General features: G+C 36.8%; 1 protein-coding gene across 3 annotated transcripts in view; it reads left to right on the top strand.

Moving 5' to 3' along the window:
* SH3TC2 (SH3 domain and tetratricopeptide repeats 2) overlaps positions 1 to 26,356 on the top strand; it is a 96,232-nt gene that overhangs the window by 17,618 nt on the left and 52,258 nt on the right. Inside the window, exons 1-7 of one of the 3 annotated variants that reach the window (XM_074212363.1) lie at positions 3,657 to 3,948; positions 11,171 to 11,278; positions 13,077 to 13,204; positions 17,696 to 17,801; positions 20,340 to 20,483; positions 21,304 to 21,505; positions 25,823 to 25,896. In XM_074212363.1, coding sequence (XP_074068464.1) covers positions 3,897 to 3,948; positions 11,171 to 11,278; positions 13,077 to 13,204; positions 17,696 to 17,801; positions 20,340 to 20,483; positions 21,304 to 21,505; positions 25,823 to 25,896 — 814 coding nt within the window. In that variant the 5' untranslated portion in view covers positions 3,657 to 3,896. Of the gene's footprint in view, positions 1 to 3,656; positions 3,949 to 11,170; positions 11,279 to 13,076; positions 13,205 to 17,695; positions 17,802 to 20,339; positions 20,484 to 21,303; positions 21,506 to 25,822; positions 25,897 to 26,356 lie in introns of those variants that run through there. The other 2 variants (XM_074212365.1, XM_074212364.1) reach the window with 2 other exon arrangements.

Genomic DNA, 26,356 nt, shown 5'->3' with positions numbered 1-26,356 from the left:
AATAGTAGAGTAGTAGAGTGGTGGGAGCATATGATATCATTTAACCACATAATGCATGGAATAGGGCAGAGCAGAGAGAGGTGTTGACACAAATGATTGTCTGCTGTATTGGGCTCAGACATACAGAGAAATCCCAGGGAGGGGTCAGTGGGAGGCAATAGGCAGGGGTGTGTGGGGAGTCAGGAGGAATGATGAGAGACTTGGTGAACACTCACTCACACACACACACACACACACACACACACACACACACGAGAAATGCCAACTCTTATGTTACAGTCACATAGAACAATCCACTTGAGAAGGGAAGACATGGCAATCCAGTAAAAGGTCAGGCCCCTCAAGGTAATGATAATGATGATGTTTCTCCTTTTTTCTCCAAGAAGATCTTGACATTAGGCAAGTGATGTCATGACAAGCATAAGAATTGGATTTGAGTGGCAGTGCTGTGCTAAACCAACAACCTCACTTTCTTCTTCAGAATCAAGTTAGCTCAGTGGCCAGATATGAATTAGGACAACTGGAGATGACCCTGGATGTGAGGCAATCAGGATTGAGTGACTTGCCCAGGGTGATATACTTAGTAAATGTCTGAGGTCAGATTTGAACTCCAGTCCTTCTGACTTGAGGGTCAGCACTCTACCTACTACTTCATTTTGCTGTAAAAAGCTGCTACTACTCCAACCTATCTATAGCACAAGGTTGCTTAGATATATGTTTATATTTATCAAATATATGTTTGTATATTAGATATATATTTATAAAATGCTTTCTGTTTATGTTTCTGTTGTAAAATACAGTAGAAATGTTAGTTAGTCTTATTATTAGTAGTAGTATTACTGTTATTATTGTTATTATTATCATCTTCAGCCTCTTCTCAAGGTTGGGCTCCTGAAAAATGAGCTTCCTTAAAAAAGATACAGAATAGGGAGGATAAATTCCTTTTTCTCTGTGTATATGAAGGAGTGTCAGAGTACTTGGTGAACACTCACTCCCCTACACACACACACACACACACACACACAGACACACAGACACACACACAAATTATTTTCTTGCATTTTTTTGTATGAGAAAATGCCTTCCTAAACAGCCATACCAGAGAATATAATTGCGGACCTAATCCCTGACTGGGGGGAAAGGGTTGGGGGCAAAACTCAGATATGTCACCAATTGTGTGACATATCTTCCCCACCCTCTCTTGGTGCAGGTTTCCTCATCTGTCAGATGAGCAAGTTGGACTAGAATCAGAGAGTCTTCACTTAAGATCCAAAAACTTTAAAAGAAAAAACAAACATTTTGTTATCTATATTTCAACAGAATGTAATCTTGGTAATTGGTAATCTTATTTTATTTTATTCACATAAAAAGATTATTCTGAGAAGGGGGTCTTCAATTTCAGGGGGTCTTCAGAGAGTCAGTGGGGTCCAGGATACATCAAAGACTAAGAACCCCTAGGTGAGGTGATCTCTGAGGAGGAATCTCCTTCCTCTCAGAACTGTGTTTCACAGATCCCCGCGATTCTAAAAGTCTGTTTCCTCAGGTAGGAAGCACATGGCTCCTGTTTTGCTGTGGGAGCCAAGATATGGGGAAATGATGTTTTGGAAAAGGTGGGGAGGGCCCCTGGATGAGGTCAGTGCAGGCAGCCTTTATGACCCCTGCTCTGGTAAGCGCCCTTCCCTTCCCTTTCCTGGCTGGGCCTGCTTTTGGCTCTGCTGTTCTTGGCAAGCTTGTGTTTTCACATGAGTGAAAGTCACTGCAGGCAAAGGTTTAGAATGAACCATGACTCAAGGTCACAAGTTTGCTGTGCCATACCTTCAGCTTGCTTGGCCAGGTTACAGCACCAGGAAAGAGCATTAGATCAAGTCACTTCTAAGTCTCAGTTTTCCCCTCTAAAAAATGGGGAGAACAACGCACGGCTTGTGTCCCTATAGACAGGTGGGTGACGTAGTGGAGAGAGTACTAGGCCCTGACTCACACATTGATCAGTTGTGTGATGCTGGGCAAGTCCCTTAACTTCTGTCTGCCTCAGTTTCCCCAATCTCAGTTGTCAGGATCTAATAGAAAGTTTGCAATTGGCCTAGCATGAAGTCTGGGAAATTTACCTGCTGTGATTCTTTTGCTGGATTCTTTTTTAGGTTTTTTTTTTTTTATGCAAGGCAATGGGATTAAGTGGCTTGCCCAAGCCCACACAGCTAGGTAATTAAGTGTCTGAGGCCAGATTTGAACTCAGGTATTCCTGACTCCAGGGCCGGTACTCTATCTACTGCGTCACCTAGCCGCCCCCTTTTGCTGGATTCTTAAATGAGATAATATATGATACAAGTTTCTGTAAGTCCAATTAAATCCATCTCAACAAGCACAAATTAAGTACTTACTGTTTGTCAAGCTCCAGGCACTTGGTTTGCAAAAGGTAAAAACAAAACAAAACTCAAAACCAAAACCAAAATATTTCCTGCCCTCAAAAAGTTTTCTTTCATGATTCTGAAGATGCAGGTAGAGAAAGCCCTAGATTGCAATCTATGTCCAGAGAAGTGATTTGCTTACACTGGACAGTCCACTCTTCTTGCACCAGACTGTGCGCTCCCCTCCCTCCACCCTTTTGTACTTAGCTCCTCTGTCAAGGTTGTTCCATTGCCCCTTGTGTTCCCCTTCTCTTCCCCACCACAAATTCCCTACCTTTAATCCTCTGCTGGTGGAAACCCTACTTACCCATCAGCTTAAATGCTACCTTAGGAAAATTTTCTGGATCCCTTTCAAAAGCATCTAAGATATACACTCAGGTCTGATGAAGGAATCAATCATTAGCTGTGTGATTAATGCGATTAGATTAGGCCATCTCTCCTGGCCTTGGTTTTCTTCTGTGTAAAATAAGGGAGACTCAAAGTATACTATTAACTTTGGCTTTCTAGGCTCTATCAACCAAGATATAGAAGCAGAAAAGAGATTAACACAAACACTGTATAGTGGGAATGGCCTGGAATGAAGACATTACTACAATCACATCTTTCTTCTGTCATTTCCCAGCTGTATGACTATGAGCAAACCACGTAGTCTCTTAGAGGCTCAGTTTCCTCATCTGTAAAAAAGGAGTTATCAGTGCCAGTAGTCTTTCTGTCAGAGTTGCTATACCAAAGGAGATCAAGTATGCAGAGTACTGTTACACTTTAAAGGACTTTATGAATCTCAACTTTAATTATAAATCCCCTTCGAACCCCAACATGCTTATTTTTGTGACTTGGGGAAGGAATGTAACCAGGTAACTTATTTTAGCTGCCTTGGCCAGGGTGGGGAGTTGAGCTGTGACCAAAGATTTTCTTCTCTCTCCCCTCACCCCCACACCCCACATTCTGGGCCTGTTGTCAGGTATAGGTTAGGTGACAAGCATTTGTAGAGGGAATAGAATTTGGGACCTCTTTCCAGGGAACCATAAAACTTTCCTTAAAAACAAGAATAACAACAAACCCCCACTTGATTTAGGGAGGGAGAGTGGGAAGGCAAACAGCAAGAAAGCAAGAATCCCTCCCTGAGACTCCCACTCAGGCCACCCCCACATGTAGCAAATATGCTTTCTCCCATCTTAGAATGTGAAGAATGTCCCACATCCTGATAGGCCAGAAAGTTCCCTCTAAAGTCAACTGGCTGATGGTGCAAGAGCTGTGGGGCTGCCCTGGGATTGCCGGCCTGGTCCCTCCCGCGCTTCCCTCTAGCCTCCTCCCAGCTGTAGGCCGGACAATCAAAGACTGCATTGTGCATTGAGCAGACCAGAGGCTCTCTGGTGCCTGGGAGGAGGAGGCAGGCTAGGAAGGCTCCCCCCATCTCCATCCTCCCCCAGGACTGCCCTGACGAGTGTTCCCTGGGGGCCCCGGGCCTGGCTCCCGGATGATGGTGGACACATGGGCTGCTGCTTCAGTATTCCCCGGCTGAGGAGAGTTTGTCGGGGTTCAGGTGAGTAGTTTCTCATTACCCCATCTTCAGGATTTGGGGCCTGCAGCAGAATAGACCTGCTAACCCTTGGCCTCCAGTGCCAAGTGTCTCAAGAGGGGTTGGAGACTTGTGGCACTAGGCCATGACTGGCTGTGGTTTATGGTGACTAGATTGCCAAACACAAAGGAACAGTTCATAGGCTCATCGGTTTTAGGGCTGGAAGTGATCTTAAGGATCATGGAATCCAGACCTCAGATATTTTACAAAAAAGGAAACTGAGGTCCAGAGTGGTAAAGTAACTTGCCTAAGGCCACACAACTATTTTTAGTTGAAATGGGAATAAAACCTAGTCCTATCTCTCCTCCATATCAAGGGGTCTTTTCCCCACTATGAAAGCTGGGAACTCAGAGCTTCTCCGGAAGCTCTCCCAATGTCATTCTCTAAGCATTTGATGAGGCTCTCTTCCCAAAGGTTCTGGGGGAATTGAACAAGGTAGGAGAGAGACAGCTAAACACAATGAATCAGGAGCTCTGGGTTCAAGTATCATCTAAGCCCCTAATCCAGTACTACTGACTGAACTCTGGGTCTTCCCTACTCTAAGTTTTATGTTCCTCATCTGAAAAAAATGATGGGGGTGAAGCAAAATGATAAGTAGAGCTTCTAATTACTCTAATAATGATCTTTGGACTCATTGCCAATGAAATTGGCTTCAAATCCTGCCTTGACTTGATGATCTCCCATTTAGCTATTTTAATTCTCAGAACCTCAGGTTTCCATCTTTAGGTAGTTAGATAGCAGAGTGGATGGCTAGACTTGGAGACAAGAAAATCTGAGTTTAATTTTATCTCAAATATTTACTAGTGGTATGACCCCGGGCAAGTCACTTAACCTCTGTTTGCCTCAGTTTTCTCATCTGTAAAATGGAGATAATAACAGCAGTGTTTGAGGTTCAAATAATATAATATTTGTAAAGCACTTACACATAGTAGATGTTGCACAAATGGTTATAATATGAGGATAATCTTTGCTTTGTCTTCCTTAACAATGGATTTGGAGTATCCAATAGCATTAATACATATGAAAGCACTTTGTAAACTTTGGAATGTCATGTAACTGGCAATGAATGCACCTTCTTATTTTTTTAATTTAATATATTAATTTTCCACAATTACATGTAAAAAAATTTAATGTATTTTTTAAATTTTGTACTCCAAATTTTCTCATTCTTCTCCCACCCCCATATTGAAAACACAAGCAATTTGATATAGATTATACATGAGCTTACCTTATAAAAGAGTTTTACAGTTTATTTATAAAGTAGTCCAAGTCTTTTTAAAATTTTTTTATTTATTTAAGGCAATAGGGTCAAGTGACTTGCCCAAGGTCATATAATTAGGCAATCATTACATGTCTGAGGCAGTTTTGAACTTAGGTACTCCTGACTCCAGGATCACTGCTCTATGTTCTACCCCACCTAGCTACCCCTGCAGTCTAATCAGCTCCATTGTACAGATGAGAAAACAGACTTTCAGCAGTCTCATTTTAGATCATATAACCAGTTCATAAACAGAGTTAGACTCAAATCTAGATCTCTTACTTCTAACCCCATTAGTTGTCCTGCCTTCTGGGCCCAGCCAGCAGTCCTTGTTCAGCCTCAGAGTTGTAACCATAGATGGGACAAGTCTATTAGACAAAAGTAGGGAAAATGCAGGGAAAATGTATAAGTTGCTTTGAATCTCTATTGAGTTAGATACCTGAAGTCCAGAGTGTGAACTCTGATGGGATAAGTGGTAAAGATGACATAGAATGATAATAACAACAACAAGCAACAATGTGGTATTGTGGATGGAGAGCTAATCTTGGAGTCAAGAAGACTTGGATTCAAGTCCTTACCTAACCCTATACAAAGCACTTTTCAATGTTCTGGTCTGGACTATGTTACAGACATAGTGCTTCCCCTCACAAGTGAGAAGACATTTCCTCACCTGGGACCTCCCTATATTAATGAAATCATAGTTACATTCCTTATCTCTAATGCTAGTAATATTTTTCCCAATTAGTTATATCTGATTCTTCAAGACCCCCATTTGGCAAAGATACCTAGAGTGCTTTGCTATTTCTTTTTCCAGATGAGAAAATTCAGCCAAACAGGATTAAATGACTTGCACAAGGTCACACAGCTAGTTAAGTGACTGAGGCTGGATTTGAATTCAGGAAGAGGAATCTTCCTGACTTCAGATCTGGTGCTTTATCCACTGTACCATTTAACTGTCCCAGTAATAGCAATAACTGACATTTATTTAGTGCTTTAGGGTTTGGAAAGATTTTTTTATGCCTCTTATATCATCTGATCACCATACCAATCTTGATCATAAACTGGCACTTGTCTTCTATCTGGAGCAAGATCCTGTTGTCCTTGAAACCTATGGCTCTATCCTTTTTTGCCTAATCATAGTTGATATGCATTTTGCACTAGGGAAAAAAATCAGTCCAGAGATGTGAATTCAAAATCTATTTGCCTTTGTCATTAATCCACTATGCAATCTTGAGAAAATCACTTATACCTTCCTTTGTTTCCTCTGGTTGTTTTGGTGAAGATCTTAATAGATCATCAAGAACATTTTAAGTCAAACCCTTCATTTGACAGATGAGGAAACTGAGACCCAAAGAAGTTTATTTGCTTGAGATAGCAGAATAGGTTCTGAATCTAGATTCTCTGCTTGCAAACATCAGTTCTTGCCCCTCTGAACTATCTTGCCTCCCCAAATCTCTAATACATACATATATATATATATATATATATATGGTTTTTGTAACATTAACACAATATAGAAAGGTAGGAGCCAACATTGTTGCTGATTCTTGTGATAAACTCTTGGAGGGAGATAGAAAAGTATGACTTATCTTTCTTTGACACATGAGGAACCAGATTCAGAGAGGGGGCAGTGCTTTGCTTGATGTTTTATGGGAAAACCCAACCCTCCTTCTCTCTTTCTCCCCATGATTTTTTTTCCAGTAGGACCTTCTTTGGGCCCACCATGGTCTCTTGAATACAGTCTTTTAACATTAGTGATCTTTAGTTGTTGAATCTGTAAGTCACCCCTCTGACATCTCTTTCCCACACTGCAAGTAATGGTGAGAAAAGAAATTTTGTGAGTTTCTGCAATCTTTCTTAACCTTTGAGATTATTATCATTTTATAGTTCTGCTATTTAATGACAAACAATGAAAAAAAATCTACTCACATTGCCTTCATTTTCTTTCCCCTAACATTCATCTTAGACCTTTGTATTTAGCTTCTGACCTCATCATTTAAATGAAGCTATTCTCTCCAAAGTTACTAATGATTTTTTAAAAATCATTTTAGTGGGGCGGCTAGGTGGTGCAGTAGATAAAGCACTGGCCCTGGAGTCAGGAGTACCTGAGTTCAAATCCTGCCTCAGACACTTAATAATTACCTACCTGTGTGGCCTTGGGCAAGCCACTTAACCCCATTGTCTTGAAAAAACTAAAAAAAAATCATTTTAGCAATGAATTTACTAAATTAATTTGTTGTACTTAATGTAACAAAGTACATTCTCCACCATGACTCAGGGAGCTAGTAGTGCAAGGATTTTTATTTTCATTTTACATAAGTGGTAACTGAGGCTGATTAAATAGTTAACAAAATGCTTTTTTTCCCTATATTATATTTTCTTCGTAATATGACTTCCTCTTTCTGAAATTAGGTTTTTCCATCTATAAAATGGAGAGTTGATCCCAACCCTCTCATAGAAACACTTTAGGTGTGGGAAGGAACGTTCACTGTGTCTGGTTTATCCAGAGCCTTAGGGTCAGGGCTGATAGTCCAATAATATGGGGATAAATGAAGGAAATTCTAACGGTATCAATACAAATTTAAACAAATAAAAGAAAATCCAAACCTTTTTCTGGCCATTGTCCATTCTTCTCAGGTTGACAATTCTGAAAATTATAGGGAAAAAATTTAGTGTGATAAATTAAAAACATCAAAAAGAAATGTGTGTTTGATCCTTGCTTAGAGTGCCTTTCTTCTCTTCTTTCTCACTGTCACTATCACTGTCAAGACACACACACACACACACACACACACACACACACACACATGATATTTTTGTATCAAAATGACTGTTTTGGCACTTCAAGGTCCTGAACATTTGTGTTCTTCCTCTTTAGATAAATCTTCTTTAAGCTTTGTTCTAGTGATAGTGGCTGGTCTCATAGTAGTTGTCTATGGTTTCTGGGAAGGCTTTTTTCTTCCAAGGAGAAAAAGAGGAGTTTTTAGTTTATAAAATTTAGATTGAAGGAAAGAATATCCTGATAGTACTAGCAAGATATTCTCAGTTGAATCCATGTCCATTTGTTTGATACAAAAGACTGAGTTTTGCCCCACAGAGCACTTATCTCACATTATAAGACTTAATCACTAGCAGTTTCTCGTGTCTGCTTTGACTTCTTTTTTAAATCCATTAATAGGCCCACATTTAGTATTTTCTTAAACAGAATTAAATACAATTTATGCACAAACCTTATTCTAAAATTATACAACTTTTTGAAGTAGAACAAATGAAAATCATCATGTTTGTACCAGTACCATTGATTTTTCCCACAGAATGGTTAGAGAGTGAAACTCTGCTTAGTGGAACAATGGACACAATTTTCTAGTCTTCTACATTCCATGAGTGGAAAAGATCAATGGTCTTAAAAAGGACCAAAATGACATCACTATGTTAGAATCAAGTTACAGTGTGTCTGACTGTGCCTGTTCAAACCAATAAGAGCTAGAAATGCTCTACCACAGGTTGGATACGAATAGTGCATGTGAACACCTGGCATGGATTCTCTAAATTTGGGCAGCCCTCATTTCGTTTGAGCTACTTCAATTCTGCTTTGCTCAGAGTGTACAGCATTTTTTCTGATGAGGACATGCCTTGTTGGGTGGTCCTATGTCAGTCATGCAAGCAATTCCATGTCATGTAATCAACCCCAAAGTTCTTCAAGGAAACCTTAAGAGTGTCCTTCTTTTGCTTTTTCTGATCATCATATGAGTGCTTGTTTTGTGTGAATTCTTCATAAAATAGTCTCTTAAGCAAGCATAAATTTGGTAATTGAACAACATGGCTATTGACTTTTACTTTTACCCATAATATGCCCTGTTTACACAAAATTGATAAAGATTCTAGAATTATCTTCTTGAAGCCAAGAATCTATGTTTTCTACTTCCTTTGCAAAGATCTTCTTTTGAATCATTTCTTTAATAGCTTTGATTAATCTTAGACCTAAATTCATATTTTACCTCAAACATTTACTAACTGTGTGATCCTGGGCAAGTCAATCTCTATTTGCCTTAATCCACTGAAGAAGGAAGTGGCAAATCACTCCTGTATCTTTGCCAAGAAAACCTCATGAACAGTATTGGTGTATTATAGGTCCATGGGATCATGAAAAATCAGACATGACTGAATAACAACAAAACAAAAACAGTGTCTGAGTTTCTTCTGTCACTTGAAGATAATAACAGCCTCCCAACATTAGTGATATTTGATGCATCTAATGATGAGAATGGGGATGTTGGCTCTGTGTTTCTGAGCCAATGAGTCCTAGCTCATTAGACTTAACTCTGTCTACTTCTAACTTCTCATAATAACTGGCTGTTAAATAACCATATTCTCTTGGTCCAAAAAGTCCAGTGATCTTTCAGTGACCAAATCTGAGGTGCTTTGCTCAATATTTTTCCCTTCTTGACTTCAAGAAAGCATTTTACACTGTAAACTCTCTCTCAAAACTCTCTTCTCTGTGAATTTATGTGACACTTCAGCTTCTTGATTCTCTCTTCACTGTTTGACCATTATGTTTCAATCTATTTGATGTTCCCTCACTTCATCATCATCTCTGGGTAGAATCTAAGGTTCTTTTTTCTCTCTCTATACTCTCTCCTTTGGTGGTCTCAGACACTTGCCACTTACTAGCTATGTGACATTGGACAAATCACTTAAACTTCATTGTCTTGTATCCAGTTGTCCTGATTCATATCTGGCTATTGGACCCAAATGACTCCACAGGAGAAAGTGAGGTTGGTGACTGAGTACAGCATCCTTTCTCCCATTCAAATCCAATTCATGTGCATGTTATGACATCACTTCCTTAATGTCATGGTCCTCTTTTAGAGTAAAGCACATTATCAACAGCAACAATATCAGTATTGTGAGTGTGTATGTGTTATCTTCCCCAATAGAATGCATGCTCTTTGAAGGCAGTGACTATTTCATTTCTATCTATATTACTTTCCCAGTTTCTAGGTACATAGTGGGTGTTTAGCAAATGTTTGCTGATTGGTTGGTTATCTTTTCCCAATGAAATATACTTTCTCATCATCATTATCACTTATTACTGTAATAATAATAATAATGATAAAAATAACAGTAATACAAGCTCAAACTTTATAGACAAACTTTAGATTTTTTCCAAAATTCATTTCGTTCATTCTCTCACTGTATTTCACAACAACCAATTATGTCAGACAAAGTAAAGATTATTATCCCTATTGGATAGATGCATTAGCTGCAGCTCAGGAAAGGGTTAATAAATGGGACAGTGGGAACACAAATTCAGAGCCTTAAATTCTTGTTCTTTTCCCTTTACCATACAGACTCTCACTCAAGTATATCTTGAAGGTACCTTCATCATACTGTGTCTGGTTTATACAGAGCCTTAGGGTAAGGGATGATAGTCCAATGGTATGGGGATAAATGAAGGTATTCCAAAGTTTTGCTAGGTTCATATTTGATATTCTGTATTCTAAGATCACTTACAGGTCTCTGACAATCTATGTTGTAAGGTTTCTTCTACTTCTAATAGTCTATGTCCTAAGATCCCTTTCAGTTCCAAGGTCTCATCTAAAGACCTAGTGCTCAGTGAGCTTTTCTCAGCACTTCCCATCTAAACAAATCTAAGGAATAATTGCCTGTACACATTTTTGACTAAAAAATGCCCTTTCTGTCCCATTTGCTGGACTCAAAGGCAGAAAAACCTGAGTTCAAATTCTACCATAGATATTTATTGTGTGACTCTGAGCAAGTAAGTTAATCTCTCTCAACCTCAGTTTCCTTATCTGTAAAACTGAAGGGATTGGATTCAATTGCCTCCAAGGTTCCTTCTAACTCTCAATCTATGATCTTAACCTAGAATTGTTTACTTTGAATTTTAAATCTTTTTTTTTCTTCCAGGTAAAGAGGCTCCTTCCAATGCACAAGCTCCAACCAATGGAGTCAGACAACCAAAAGTCTCAACAAAAAGCAAGGGAAAATGTCTCTTGTCACAGTCTATGACATCAGGTATCTGAATATTTGAGTGGACTTTTTCATCTTTTTTACATGAACTTTGGTAACATTACCCTCATATCCCAGTCTTGCCCCTATTATCCCTCTTGTACACACATGCATCTTCCAAATGTATCATGCAGTTCAATGCATCCACAAACACACACTCACAGACAGACAGACAGACACACACACACACACACACACACACTCATACACATTCTGTATATCAATCTATCATCTCTCTGTAGTATTTTGTAATTATAGCTGAACATTTAATTGATCATAATTCATTCAAAATTATTCATTTTTACAATACTGATACTATAGTATGAAATGTTTCACTTTCTTTTCAATAATTTATGCAAGTCATTTCATGTCTTGTTGAAACTATTTTTCTTTCATTTCTCGTAGCACAGTAATATTCTATTGCATTCATGTACCAGAATTTATCTAGCCATTTTCCAATTTATAAACAACCTTTTAGCTTCTAGTTTGAGGAAATTCTTTTCTCATAACAAAATTGCCATAAATATTTTTGCACATATAGGCCCATAGGCCTACTAAGTCCACTCTGGTATATGTATATATACATATATATATATATATATATATATATATATATATATATATATAGTCCACTCTGGTATATATACATACATACATACATATATATATATATATATATATACATATATATATATATATATATATATATATATATATATATATATTAGCCTTGTCTCAACTGGGAGGGGGAAAATGAATGCAATTGTATGTGTATGTATATGCTTTGAACTGTGTGATACATTAGGAAGATACCTCAGATAGTGTGTACAAAGAGGAAGGGTCTAAAAGAGGTAAGACTGGATAAGGGGAGAAAATTTCATATTGTTTTCTGTACTTTGAATGTTCTCTCTCTCCATCCTTCTTCTGTTTCCCTTCCCCAAACTATGTGTATCATAGATTGCTTAGGCACTAAGAGCTGGAAAGTACCTTGGAGGTAATCTTATTCAATCCTCTCATTTTATAGATGAAGAGTTAGTACCAGAGAGAGAAAGGGACTTACCCAAGGTCATAAAGGTAATAAGTAGCAGAGCTGAGAACTAGACCCAGGTATCGTCACTATTTTATTGATTGATCATTCTAGATGAGAAAGGCTTATGTATGCACTTTCTGCTCAATGCCTTTTGGCTCAATCAGACTATAAATTTCTTTAAAGCAACTATGTTATATTTCTCTTCATAGCCAACTTCAGTACTGAGCGTATTGCTAGCCTTGTAATAGGTTTTCAAAAAGCTTTAATATCAAAAAATATCTGATCTGGAAGAGACCTTAAACATTATAAATGCCACACTCACTATTAATGGATGAAGTAATTGAGGCCCAGAAAAAAAGAAATGACATATAAATCATACAGCTAGTTTATGACAGAACTAAGGCTAGAACAAGGTCCCCTGACTCTCAGCCCTGTTTTCTTATAATTTCAGTAAGGATATTTTTGTTAGGATAACAAAATAGAGGACTTAAGATGTTAACCTATCATCTATTTCCTTATTAGGTGAAATATGCAGCAAGTAAATATGAAATTTTGTTCCCAACCTTGCCTTTTACTTTCTGAATGATCTTAGGAAAATCACTCTTCTCCCCCTCTGAGCCTCAGTTTCCTCTTTTTTTTCAAAATGAATAAATTGAATGAAATGGTATATTCTAGCTAAAATATTCTGTCACCATATTTAGGAAGCCTAGATAGTTATTCCCATTTCAACTCTATTTCCACATTGCACATGCCTATATGTCTATTTCTTTTCAGAGATCCCCCTCTCTTTCTCTGTGTATAGCCTCTCTGAGCGGGGAATCAATGAACAACTGCAAGAGGCTGCAAGAAAAAGGTTGTGGACTATGGAGAGTGATAACAAGGAAGTCAATGCATTGTTCAAGGTAAGAACCCATCTCTATTGAGAGAGGAGATAGATAACTTCCAAACTACTCTTCAATGGGTGTGGAATGATTGTGTGATTTAACATGTGTGCACCAAACATTAGGGGAGAGCACTGCATTGTGCCAAGGATTGGTGAAAATATAAAATTTGAATAAGGCACAGGCCTAACTTTCATGAAGCATATACTTTTGTAAGGAAAAAGATGCAAAAACTTCCATTAATATAGAGCATGATAATCATACTAGAAAATTACAAAATAAAATGTGATATAAAGAATGATAGGGAAAGTATATATTATTGGGGTATACCAAGGAAAGTATCCTGAAAGAGATTGAGTTTGAATGAGAGATAGTCCTTGTAACTTAGTAGAAAGGTAGTAGTCTTACAGGGATAGCATGAGGCATACAATGTTAAAGTGCTAAGTTGTTTTGCATAACTGTTCTTTTTAGTTGCAAGAAAGGGATATATTGGGAAGGAATAGCACTATAAGCAAAACACCAAAGATGTTCAATTTAAGAAAAATGGAAGGGAAAAAGATGAAAGTAAAGATCTCTAAAAATATAGAACTCTGCAAAATAAAAAAAACATTGTTCAGTAAAGGGAAAGCAATAATGGTTTAAAAGTATAGTAGAGAAGTCTTTGATTTAGGATTAAGATAACTTTAAGGTTAGATTTGTTAGAGGCATTGTCATCAGGAATCCTGTAGTCTCAGGAGATGAGTACAGAAGATAGAGTAGGGAGGATGATTGTGTACCAGATACTAATCTCATAGAAAAGTTGAAAGAATGACATAGAATAGAAGTCAACAACATCAATGGTGATTAGGTGGTCCAGGTGGATTGAATAAAACTCTAGATAAGAAATATCATTGAGGGATAAGTATTTTGGAAGTGTCAACTGGAAATAAGGAATGTGCTTCTCTATTGTCCTGGCCGACAATTAGTAGTATGAGAACAAATCCCAAGCTCATGGACCAGTGGTTAGAAAGTAATTCTTCATCATAAAATCACAATATCATAGATTAGAACCAGAAGGTACCTTAGAGACCATTTTTGTCCAAAGTCTTCATTTTATAGATGGGACTGAGGGACAGAGAGTTTAAATAGCTTTCTCAGAATCACACAGCTAAGAAATGTTTGATATAATGTTTGAAAGCAAGTCTTCCTGACCTGAAGTTCAGTATTTCATTCAAAGCATAGTGACTCTTATTCAGAGGAATTCAGAGTAGAATAGAACATCAGAAATCATCTATCCTCACAAGACAGCCCTTAACAACAAGAATGAAAGCTAGCACAAGCAATGCTTTAATAAGGTTTTCAAAATCCTTTATGTATTTTATTTCATTTGATTTTCAAAACAACCTTGTTGGGGTAGTTATCTATAGCTGGATAGAGCACCAGCCCTGGAGTCAGGAGGACCTGAGTTAAATTCAACTTCAGAGACTTAATTACCTAGCTGTGTGACCTTGGACAAGTTACTTAACCCTATTGCCTTACAAAAAACAAAAATAAAAACAAAACAAAGCAACCCTATTGGTAAATGCTATTTATTACCCCCATTTTACAGGTGAAGAAACTGAGACAGAGAGGTCAAGTGACTTGACCAGGGTCATACTGTTAATAAGTATTTGAATCAGAATTGCCAATATCAAGTCCAACATTATGTCCTTTCACCAACTAGTTCCCTCATAACAACTATGTTGAGTAAATGTTAAAATATTATTTGAAGTATCCTGGTCATAAGGAATCCACAAGATCCAATTTTGAGAGTTTTTCTTTCATGGAGCCAAAAATCTGCCTTACTACAACTTATATTGTATTATCTGCTCCTAGTTCCATATTTAGGAGTCACTCAGGACAAAATGGAATACCTCTTTCACACAACAGCTTACTTCAGCTGCTTGAAGACAGTTATCATGTTACCTATAAGCTATCTTGTCCTTCTCTATTAAACATCATAGTTTTTTATCTCAACTGATTCTATGCTATGGTTTTGTAGTCAGCCCCTCATTGTCATAATTATACTCTGAACCTTCTTAAAATATAGTATCTTAAAATATGGAACCTTCTTAAAATATAGTATATTATGATACTTCAGATCTTGTTCTTTTTTTTTGAAGAGAACTATGACATCAGAAAGGTGATGCTGTAACTTATAAATGAATTGGATTTAAATAAGGGAGGACTATGCAAAATCACCAGCCTCTCTCCTCTGGAGTGATCTGGATCCAGTGGTAAGATAAAGATCAGGATGACTGGAAATGACCCTGGATGCAGTGAGAGACCTGGGTCTTTTCCTGATCTCAGTTGGACTGATATTATGCTCAGCTGTAGATGTGGTCTGATTATGGCAGAATTCAGTAAGATTATCACCTCTTGTGTCCTACACCCTATGCTTTTTTTTTTTTAGGTTTTTGCAAGGCAAATGGGGTTAAATGGCTTGCCCAAGGCCACACAGCTAGGTGTCTGAGACCAGATTTGAATCCCGGTACTCCTGACTCCAAGGCTTGTGCTTTATCCACTATGCCACCTAGCCACCCACCCTATGCTTTTCTTAATGCAGTCCAAACATATTATATTTGTTGACTATTATGTTGTATTATTGATTGACATTGGTCTTTTCATCTACTAAAATCTCTAGGACCTATTGTTTAGCCACACTTTTCTTACTTTTTACTTGGTAAGTTGATTTTTTGAGCCCCAAATGTAAAACTTTACATTTGTTTCTATTATATTTCATCTTGTTTGAATCAGTTCATCTCTCTAGTTCAGTGGTGCCAAACTCAAACAGAAACAGGGGTCACTAAACTGTACGTAATGATTCCTACAGACCATGTATAATCTTATTTAAAAATGTAATGTTATCTTATTTTAATATATTTTTATTTATTTTTCTAAATATTTCCCAGTTATATTTCAACTTAGTTCAACCATTCTTGGGATTATTTTGGGCAGCAGGCAGTCTATGGGTGGTGTGTTTGACATATCTGTTCTGGTCTATTGAGGTCTACTAGGATCCTAATCCTGTCATTTAATGTATAAACTGCCCCTTCCAACTTCATGTCACATAGCTATAATATGATCAAAGACATATTAACATCTTGTCCATAAGTTTAATAAATACTGTGCCAAAATCTAGGTAGCTATTATCTATTACATTGACCTAATCTTTTTACTAGTCTAATATACATGTATCTATACATATATATGTGTGTATACACACACACACACACACACACATACACACACATATATATATTATATATATATTAGGTAATAAGATAGAGTATGATTTGTTCTTGATGAAGTCATCTCCTTTCTGGATTTTTATCACTTTATTTTCTTGGTGATCAGGGACAACCTCTTCAATAACACTTTCTAGAGCAAAACAAAAGTCAGTTTCTCTGGGATATAGTCTATAGACTCTACTTTTCCAAGTTCAGTTAAAAATCAAGACATTTACTTGACAGTGTTCAAGGACTCATATGCTATAATTCCTCCAGGACCCTAAAACATAATTCATTTGAGCTAGCAATAGAGATTAGAGATTAAAGTAATTTCCTAGGTGACCAAATCCCAAAATTCAAATCAACCTCAACACCCATGGAATCCAACTCTATACAAGAATCTCTGCTATACAATCCCCCTGGGTAATTTATCTGGCCTCTATAGAGGTTCTCTAATGAGCAGAAACTGATTGCTTTCCAAAGTAACTCATTCAACCCTTGACTAATTTCAATTGTTGGGAAGTTTTCCCTTAAGTTAAGCCTCAACTCATTTCTCTGTATCTCTTAAACCAATTTAAAAAAAAAAAAAACAACTTTTTTTGTTGTCCTTCATGTTCTTTTAGCTCTCTTTCTCATCAATTTTCCTATAATTTTTTGTCGTATGTATCATTTTACAAGATGTATCATTTTACATGTAAGATGTACCATTTTACAACATGTATGATGTAACATTTTACAACGTAATTGAATTCTGAACTATTAATACTATTCATAGGACATTGCAGATACCATGTTGTATAATGAAAAACCCAACAAAATCCAATGATAGGTCTGAAGTCAGGGAACTTGTGTTGAATTATAAAGACCAGTGTGCAAACTAACTCTGTGACCATGGGCAAACCACTTAATCTCTCTGAATTTCAAATTTCTCATCTTTAAAATGGGGATGCTAATGCTTGTACTACTTATCTCACAGAATCATTGTGAAGAGTGTGCCTTGGAAACATAAAATTGTCATATAGATGGGAGTTATTATTCTTATTGAAAGGAATTATAATCCCTTCATGCAAAATCAGAGGCAAAGACCAAAATTCTTCAAAGAATAAATTTAGCCACATTATTTTTCATAAGTCACCTCCTGTCTGTGGGTCTTAATTTTTTTCTTTTGTAAAATGAGTGGATTGGACTCAATTGTCTCTCAAGGCCCTTCTGATGTGATGTTCTCTATTGTCTTATTGTTTTCTTTGGTTTGTTTGTTTTTTAGGAACTCTCAGCTCGGCTTGTTTCTATACAAGTTGATAAAGACCAGTTTATTATCACCTTCAAGACTATTGAGGAAATATGGAAGTTTTCTACATATCTGAATCTAGGTAAGGCAAAGATTGAATGGAAAACAATTTACATTTCTAGAAGACTTTTTAGTTTATAAAATACTTTCTTCTAAAAATACTTTAGTTTATAAAATATATTCTTATAATGTATATATTGCATGAATTATCATTCATTTTCTTCGTGTACAGGATATATCTATATTTTGCATTCCATTTTATAGCAGGGAGATTAGAGTACAAAAGAGGTGATAAATGCTCACAAGGGATGGAAAGTGCCTTTTAAGGCACTTTAAGGCACTTTAAAGCATTTTTTTTAGCTTTTGCAAGGCAATAGGGGTTAAGTGGCTTGCCCAAGGCCACACAGCTAGGTAATTATTAAGTTTCTGAGGCTGGATCTGAACTCAGGTACTCCTGACTCTAAGGCCAGTGTTCGATCCACTGCACCACCTAGCCGCCCCAAGATTTTACTTTAAAGCATTTTTGAATGCAGGGAGAGGAGGGAGGAGTTCAGGGAAAAATTAATGAGCTGGGCCTTGAAGAACAGACAGGATAGATAGAGGGAAATGGAGGGAGTTGGGGAAGAGATAGGGCATAATAAGTTGAGAGATTTTTGGACAAAGGCACAAAGCTACCAGACTCCAAGGTGGGAAAGAAAGTGGAAAATATGGAAAGAAAATGGCAAATAGTCTAGTTTGATGCAATGGAATTTGAGTCAGGCAACCTAAGCAATTTCCATCTTTGTTCTTTTTTTTTCATCTTTGTTCTTAATTCTCTTCTCTTTAAATTCCACTGTCCCCTAGAAGAGGCAGCATGGAGCCCTGGAAATAATATTGGACTTGAGGTTGGAGGAAATTTATGTTTAAATCCTGCTTACATGGTTTAAAATAAGTGGATCTGGTTTATTTAAGTATATGCCTTATTCCCTCTGAGATACTGGGAAAAATCATTGCATCTCTCTGGGTCTTGATTTCTTGGAGGTAATATGAAATAGATCTGGAATCATGGAATGAGGGGTAACCTTTGATTTACTAATAATGACTTAACTTCTCTTAGATTGAGTTTCTTTGTCTATAAAATGAGATAGGTTGGACTAGGAGCAGACATCTCAGCTCATCAAACAGGTAGCCCACAGTATTCCCAAGTATGACCTAATCACTTTAAAATGGAATTGGGAAGTATTTAAAAACAGCAGCAATAACAATCATAATTGCTGTTTAATTTAATTGATTAAAGATAATATTGCCTTTTAAAATTAAGTGAGTATGTGGCCTGCAGGAATCCTTATGTGTGGGTTAGTGGCTCTTGTTTCTATTTAGGTTTGACACTCAAATGATTAGATGATCCACCTCTAAGGTCTCTGAAGGACAGTTCCAAGTTTCATGAAATACCAGATTTATGAAAGTAAGAAAATTGGTGGCAGTATAGTGTAGTGGAAATAATGTACAACTTGGGAGTCAGTTAAAATCTGTGTTCAAATTCCCTTTCTGACACAATAATTGTAATATTGAGCATAATCAGTTAACTTCTTTGACAATTCTTTGTCAAATTTGTCAAAAGGAGAAAATAATATTTGTTCTCTCTCCTTCACAAGGTTGTTTTGGGAAAAGAATTTTGAAAACTTTAAAGGGTCTATAAATAACAATTGCTAACATTTATACTTTAAGATTTATAGTGTTTTATACTAATTATAAACTTTTATTCTTATAATTCTGTAAAAGGATAAAATCATCTGTGAAAGGAGCTACTATTATCATTTCCATTTTACAGATGAGGAAACTGGAGGTTGATAAAAGTTAAATGACTTGTCTAAAGCCACATTATTAATAGGTGATTGAGGCAGGATTTGAACTCAGGCCTTATTTTCTGGACCCATGATCTCATTATTTTAAGTACAGAATGGGAGAAATGTAAAATATAAATTGTAACATGTACAGGCACAACCTTATTTGAAAAATAATATGATATATAGCAGCTAAAAAGCTATTTCTACATTCAGTTGCGATACTATAATAAGAGGAGGTGAAAGTTCTTCCCCACTCCCAAAGTATATCTTGTTTTTTTCCTAATCAGAAGACATTTTGAGTATTTTGTTTAGTTCTCATTTAGGTCAATGTAATTTTGAGGTAGCTGCCTCAAAATAAATGTAGATTATTGTTATGAAGTCAGTTTCCCAATCTGTAAAATAAGGATAATGATACTACAGAAAGTGCCTCACAGTGTTGTATTAAGCAACAAATTAACTGATCTTCGAACAGCTCTTTCTAAACCATAAAGTGCTGTATAACTGTCAGCTTTAAATGTTAAAATATAACATTGGGATAGATGGAGTAGTTGGGAAGCATTTGGAATCAGGGAGACCACTAAGTTACTCTCACTGTAAAATTGTATGACAGTTGCTGTTCCAAACCCCATCTAGAATTTTCTGGTCCAACCTCTGCTTTCTCACATTTCAAAATTCATGAGAGACAGATATAATTTAGGATAGAAGGAAACCCCAGGTTAAGAAGAAACTTCAAAGGAGCTTGGCTAAGAACCAGATGAGCTTGTCATTTCATTCTGTGGGTTGATTCTCCACAGGCCATGTTTCGCTTTGCCTGGAGCAACTCCTCTTTGACCACAACTATTGGCTTAAGTGCAAATTAGTGGAGGACACTAAGATTCTTGTCACAGTCAATGAAGAACACCTAGAGGCCATCTACCAAGGTCTCCTAATGCAGGAAGGTAAGTCATTAGTAGTAATGCTGATGGCCAGGCCTTTGTCTCCTGGAATAGCCAGTAAGATACAATGGGAAGAATTCTATTACTATTTCATTCAAATAAACTCACTCACTTGACATCCCTGGGCCAGGGTTTCCTCATGTGTAAAATGAAGGTCTTGGATTAGATAATTTCTGAAGTCTCTTTTAGGTCTAAAGACTGTTCTTAGAGGAGTAGTAATTGTAGTTATAATGCTTTCAAAATGACATTAAAAAAATCAAAGATGTGATTAAGAGATAATTTGAATAATGAAAGAACTAACTAATTATATTATAAAGAGAATCATTTGAAGGAGTTGGGAATGTTCACCGTGAAGAAGAGATGACTTTGGGGGAACATGTTTTCTCTTATCTTCAGATATTTCAAGTCCCACAGGAGTTAGATTAGATTTATTTTGTTGGGTCCCAGGAGGTAAAAGCAGGAGTAGTGGGTGGAATTTACAAGGTGGAAGTTGTTGGCTCAATGTAAGAGAAAACTATGGATAGATGACCAATTCTGAGAGCTATTGAAGGGATGCCAGAATCAGAGAAGGAGTTTGACTAGGTGCTATTCAAGTCCCTTTTAGATGAAAGACTCTGTGTTTATCTTTCCCCATTCTCTTTAATGCTACTGTCTTTTCCCCTGTTGATAACTCCAACTTATCCTGTTCTTTACATGTTGTCTCTACTATTAGATTGTGAACTCCTTGAGGGCAGGGGTTGTTTTTGCCTTTCTTTTCATCCCCAGAGCAGTGTCTGTTATGTAGCAACATATTTGTTGACTTGTCTCATCACATTATCTATAGGTCATTTCTCCAGAACTTTGCATACTATCCTTCATTCAGGAGAGAAGGAAGGTGGGGAGTACCTAAAGCTCTGCAAGAATGAAGTGATCTATGTCAAGAACATCAAAGAAGAAACAGAATGTGAAGGCACCTCCTTACAGACTGGTCTTCGGGGCTTGGTGCCTGTTGCAGCTATAGAACCACTGTCCCTCCCCTTCCACCAGTGAGTAATGAGATGCTAGACTGAATGGATGCCTCTAGACTGCCTAGAGTGGTCCCAGTCTGAAACTAATATTCAGAAAAGCAGAATCTTGAGAGTAAATAGGCATGGTGAGAGATATTTTTGTAGGCTGACTGAACAAATCAGCTATGTCTTTGAAAATTCCATCTTCAAGTTCTGTGTTCTGGTCCCTGGGAGAAGAATATGAGCTCTTCCTTTCTCAGGAGTACTAGTTATCTAGGGAGCAAAGAGAATTATTGCTGGTATCAATAACCTCTTCCAGTCTTCCAAAGTCGTTCTTTGCAGCAAAACCAAAATAATGATCATTCACATTTCTATGGAACACTTGTGTTCATAGGATTCAGAATTGGAATGACATCTTGGACAACCCCTCATTATATAGATTAGAAACTGAGATCCAGAAAAAAAGTCACAACTTGTTTCATATGTTACATAGCTATTAAGAGGACAGTACTAGAATTGGAATTTAGCCTTTCTGGTTCAAATTCAAAATTCTTTACAGGCTGCCTCTGTACAACACAAGTATTTTTTCCTCATGACAAATCTGTTTATTGTTATTATTATTGTTATTAATAATCTGACAGATGAAGAAAATGAAGCCCAGAGAGGATAAATGACTTGTCCAGGGCCACATAGGCACCTCTAGAATTTGAACCTTTGATTCCAAGTCTAGTAAACTATGTGACCTTGAACTTGATGCCATATCTACTTATTTCAGGTCCAACAATCTTTCCATTTGCTACAGAGCCTCTTTAGGTCTTTAAATGAGAAGTTTGTCCATAGGTCTGTGAGTCTTGCTAGACTTGCTCAGTGGTGTCTTCTTTCCAGTGATGGACTTAGGTGTCTTCAGTTCAACAACTCAGTCCAGGGCAATTCATCAAAGTTTATTAAGTACCCATTTTATTTGAAGTCCTTTGTTCAGCAGATTTGGAGAAAGGTAAATAAAAATAAATAGATTCCATTCTCTGACCTCATAGAGTTTCCAAAAGAGAGATAAATATACTCAAATAACTATAATTCATAAAATATCTTAAGCATAGCAAGGACCATAGAATATTTAGCTAGAATAGTCTCACATTAGATACACTCCAGTCCAGGGATATCCAAATGATTTGATCATACATGCCTACTGTTATTTTTTTTCTCCTAATGAATATGCTGATGGTTGTAGTGGTAGCCGGAGGATTATCTCAAAAGTAACTACATAACTATTCTGGTGGATTAGTTAGCTTATAACTTCCTAGAGGAACTAATGTCTGACTCAGAAATAGAAAGCTGGCAATATATAACAGTGGTGGGGGGAGGGTGAATTTTGTGCTGTATTAGGTCCAAGGTGGATGTGGTTACGTTGTATACAAGCATCATAATTAGCTAGTGATTTTTGTGACTTTAGACAGGTCATTTCCATTCACTGGTTGTTTCTCTAAAAGTGGTGTCAGATGTCCTAGAAAAATAGTCTCCAAGTGGTGGACATGACATTGACTAAATGGTTGTGTGATCCACCAAAGGTTGGGAAGATGTTCATCTTAACCTCTTCCATATTCACTGGCTAATGATGTTATTTAACAGAACTGGGAATTTTCCTTTGACTAAATATGACATCTTTTCTAGTCCATCACAGCCATAAATGAGAGATGCAATGATTGATGAGAATTCAAAGGGAAAAACAAGAGCTGTCTAAATGAGAGGGAAGGTGGAGATCAAGGAAATCAATTTGGTATAATGGAAAGAATCTTGGTTTGAGAGATGTGCATGTTTGGTCCCAATTCTGTCACTGACTATGTGAGACCTTAGGCAAATCAATTTTTGTCTAAATTTTATTTTCATTAATCATAAAAATAGCATCTGGACTAGATTATTTCTAAGGTATCTTCCAATTTGAATTTCTATGACTAAGTTAGACTCACAGAATGTTAGAGGGGAAATAATTTGCCCAAAGTCAAAGGACTGATAAATATTAGAAAGGAAACTTGAATTCAGATCCAGGAGGTTATAAAGGAAGACTCAAATAAGGAGAATAAATGACCAATCACACAACTAGTTGGGAAAGTGTGATACATGGTGGAGGAGTATCACAACATAATGTTCAAATATTAGGGTAGAACTAGATTGTGGTGAATCTTGAATGCCAGGAAGGGAGGTTTAATTTTCATTCTGGAGAAGATGGGGAACAATTAATGTTTTTAGAGGAAAGAAGTGAAAATGATGTTATCCTTACTTTAGGAAGGTTTATATAGAAGCATATGTGTAGGCAAATTGGAGTGGGGAAGAATAGAGACCAATTAGGAAGTTATAGTAATACTCCAGATGATGCGGACTTGAACTAGGGTCATGGTTTTTCAGAAGAGGGCTTGAAATATAAGAGAAATTGTAGAGAGGTTTTTGTAGATTGAAGGAGAAAGAAAAATCAAAGATGACTGAAATTTCAAGTCTGTATGAACAGGAAAATAGTAAGGGTATGAGTTTTGTTATGGGGTTTTTTTTTGAGATAGTTTCCTTATTCATTCCAGTCTGAAAGTATAGAGCTACTTATTCATGGGGCTGATCAAACTGTTGATGAGTATGGAAGCTTTAATTTGTTCCATTTTTTCCTAATGTGAGCTGGTTCATACTTCTCTAGGCATCCTAGTGGTCTTCTAGTCCCAGGATCTTACTAAATTAATTTCGAACCCAATATGGTACCAGATTTGCTTTGGTCTAACTTTATTAAGACTCTCAAAATCAAGTGATTCATGTACCTCAGCCTCCCCTGATAGTAGGGATTACAGTTGTATACCGCCACATCTGGTATTGATATAAGATGTTTAGAACTTTATGTTAGATCAAATTGTTTACTTAGAGAATATCTCATGTCCTGACATTTCTTAATGATGATGATGATGATGATAGTTACAACACTTCCCATTTTTAGGTGCCTTAAATTTTTAAAAATCCTTCCCTTGAAAGCATCCTGCAAGACTAGGAAGAAAAGTATTATCAACATTCTTTTATAGATGAAAAAACAAAATGATTTGTAAGTTGTCTTACAAATAAGAAATATTGGAACCAGGATTCTCATTTAGCACTCTGATTCCTAATGAAATATTCTTTCCCCCATAACATGTTTCTTGAATCCTTTTTTAAAAACATTCCAACCTAAGTTAACCATATTTTTGGGAAGTCCAGGACTTCTTTTGATGCCTTATGATGTGGTAGAGGAGATCCTGAGAACTTGAATAAGAATAATAGATGACATTCATATTGTACCTTAATGTTTTTGAAGAGCTTTAAATGTTATTTCATATTATCTTTACAAGAAACATATGAGGTGGATACTATTGTTATCTCTTTTTAAAAGATGAGAAATATGAGACTCAGAAAGATTCAATGACTTGTCCAGGATCACTTAATTATTAAATGTCTGAAGCTGGATTTGAACCCAGTCTTCCTGACTCCAAGTTCAATCACTGGTCATGTTACTCTGTCTTTCTTTGAAAATTTGGATACTTAGTTCTGGCAGGCTCTACCATGTTTTATTATGGGCCCAGCCTAGGTAAGCTCAGAGCTATTCATACCCAAGGTGGCTATAGGTGATGAGCTTTTCATTCATAATAATTTCATCTCTGAAATTGGGGGGGGGGGTTATGATCTAAACTAGTAAAGGGAGAATCAGCACAAACAAAACCATAGCATATTAAAGTATGAAGATATGGAAAGCAGAGCTATCCAGTTCAGTTTAAATCCCAGCTCTACCACCTACTGTTTCCTCAACTCTAAAAGGAGGGGGTTGGACTAGATTCCCTCTAAATTTTAGATCCTAGCACAAAGTATGCACTTAATAAATGTGACTAAATCTGAAAACATCAGGGACATAATCAAGTTGCCATCCATCTTGTAGGCCTTGTTAGGCTTATACCATCTTATAAGTATAGGAGACTATGCTCAGAAATCAAGAACCTTTAGGATATTCACCCTCAGTGTTTGACTTGGGGGAATTTAATAGCATGATTATACTATGGGGAAGCTAAGTGGCACAGTAGATAAAGTACCAGCTCTGGAATCAGGAGAATCTGAGTTCAAATACAGCCTCAGACATTTAATAATTACCTAGCTGTGTGACACTGGGAAAGTCATTTAACCCTATTGCCAATATATATATATATACTAGGAGGTCCTTAATGATTCAGTTCACCAGTGACCTGTTCAACTGAAAAAATAACTCCATTGGTTCCGAGTTTCCTATTTATTGCTCTTTTTGGAATATAGGCTTGTTGATAATAGAAGATGAGGTTTTTGACTTTACTGTTTCTCCATTGGCAGATGGTTCCTAAAAAACTACCCGGGGTCCTGTGGTATCTATAGGAAGAATGATTGGACAAGCTCCTATCAAATCGGTATGTTGGAGTTGATAAAAATGATGGGTCAGCTTCTGCAAGGCACCAACATGTTTATTGAATGAATAAATGGATGATAATAAAACAGAGGTCATTTAATCCAACCCCTTCATTTTAGAGATGAAAAAAAATGAGGTATAGGTAGATGAATTACCCAAGGTCATATTTCTTTTTTTTCTTAATTTAAATATTTTATTTATTTGTTTTTCCAACTACAATTTTTCTCCCTCCCTCTCTACCTCTTCCCTGACAGAAAGCAATCTGATATAAGCTCCATATTTATATCCATGATAAACATAGATCAATATTGAACATGTTATAAGAGAAGAATCAGATCCAAATGGAAGAAAAAAATTAGAAAAAATTGACATAATACATATGACAACTTTTAAAAATGGAAGCTAATAAGCTTTGATCTTCTTGAACTCCACAGTTCCTTCTCTGGATATGGATAGCATTT

The sequence above is a fragment of the Macrotis lagotis genome, chromosome 1 (genome assembly GCF_037893015.1).
Source record: "Macrotis lagotis isolate mMagLag1 chromosome 1, bilby.v1.9.chrom.fasta, whole genome shotgun sequence".
In the NCBI taxonomy this organism is placed as follows: domain Eukaryota; kingdom Metazoa; phylum Chordata; class Mammalia; order Peramelemorphia; family Peramelidae; genus Macrotis; species Macrotis lagotis.
The sequence above is the reverse complement of the archived record's forward strand: the minus strand, read 5'-3'. Positions and strand labels throughout refer to the sequence as shown.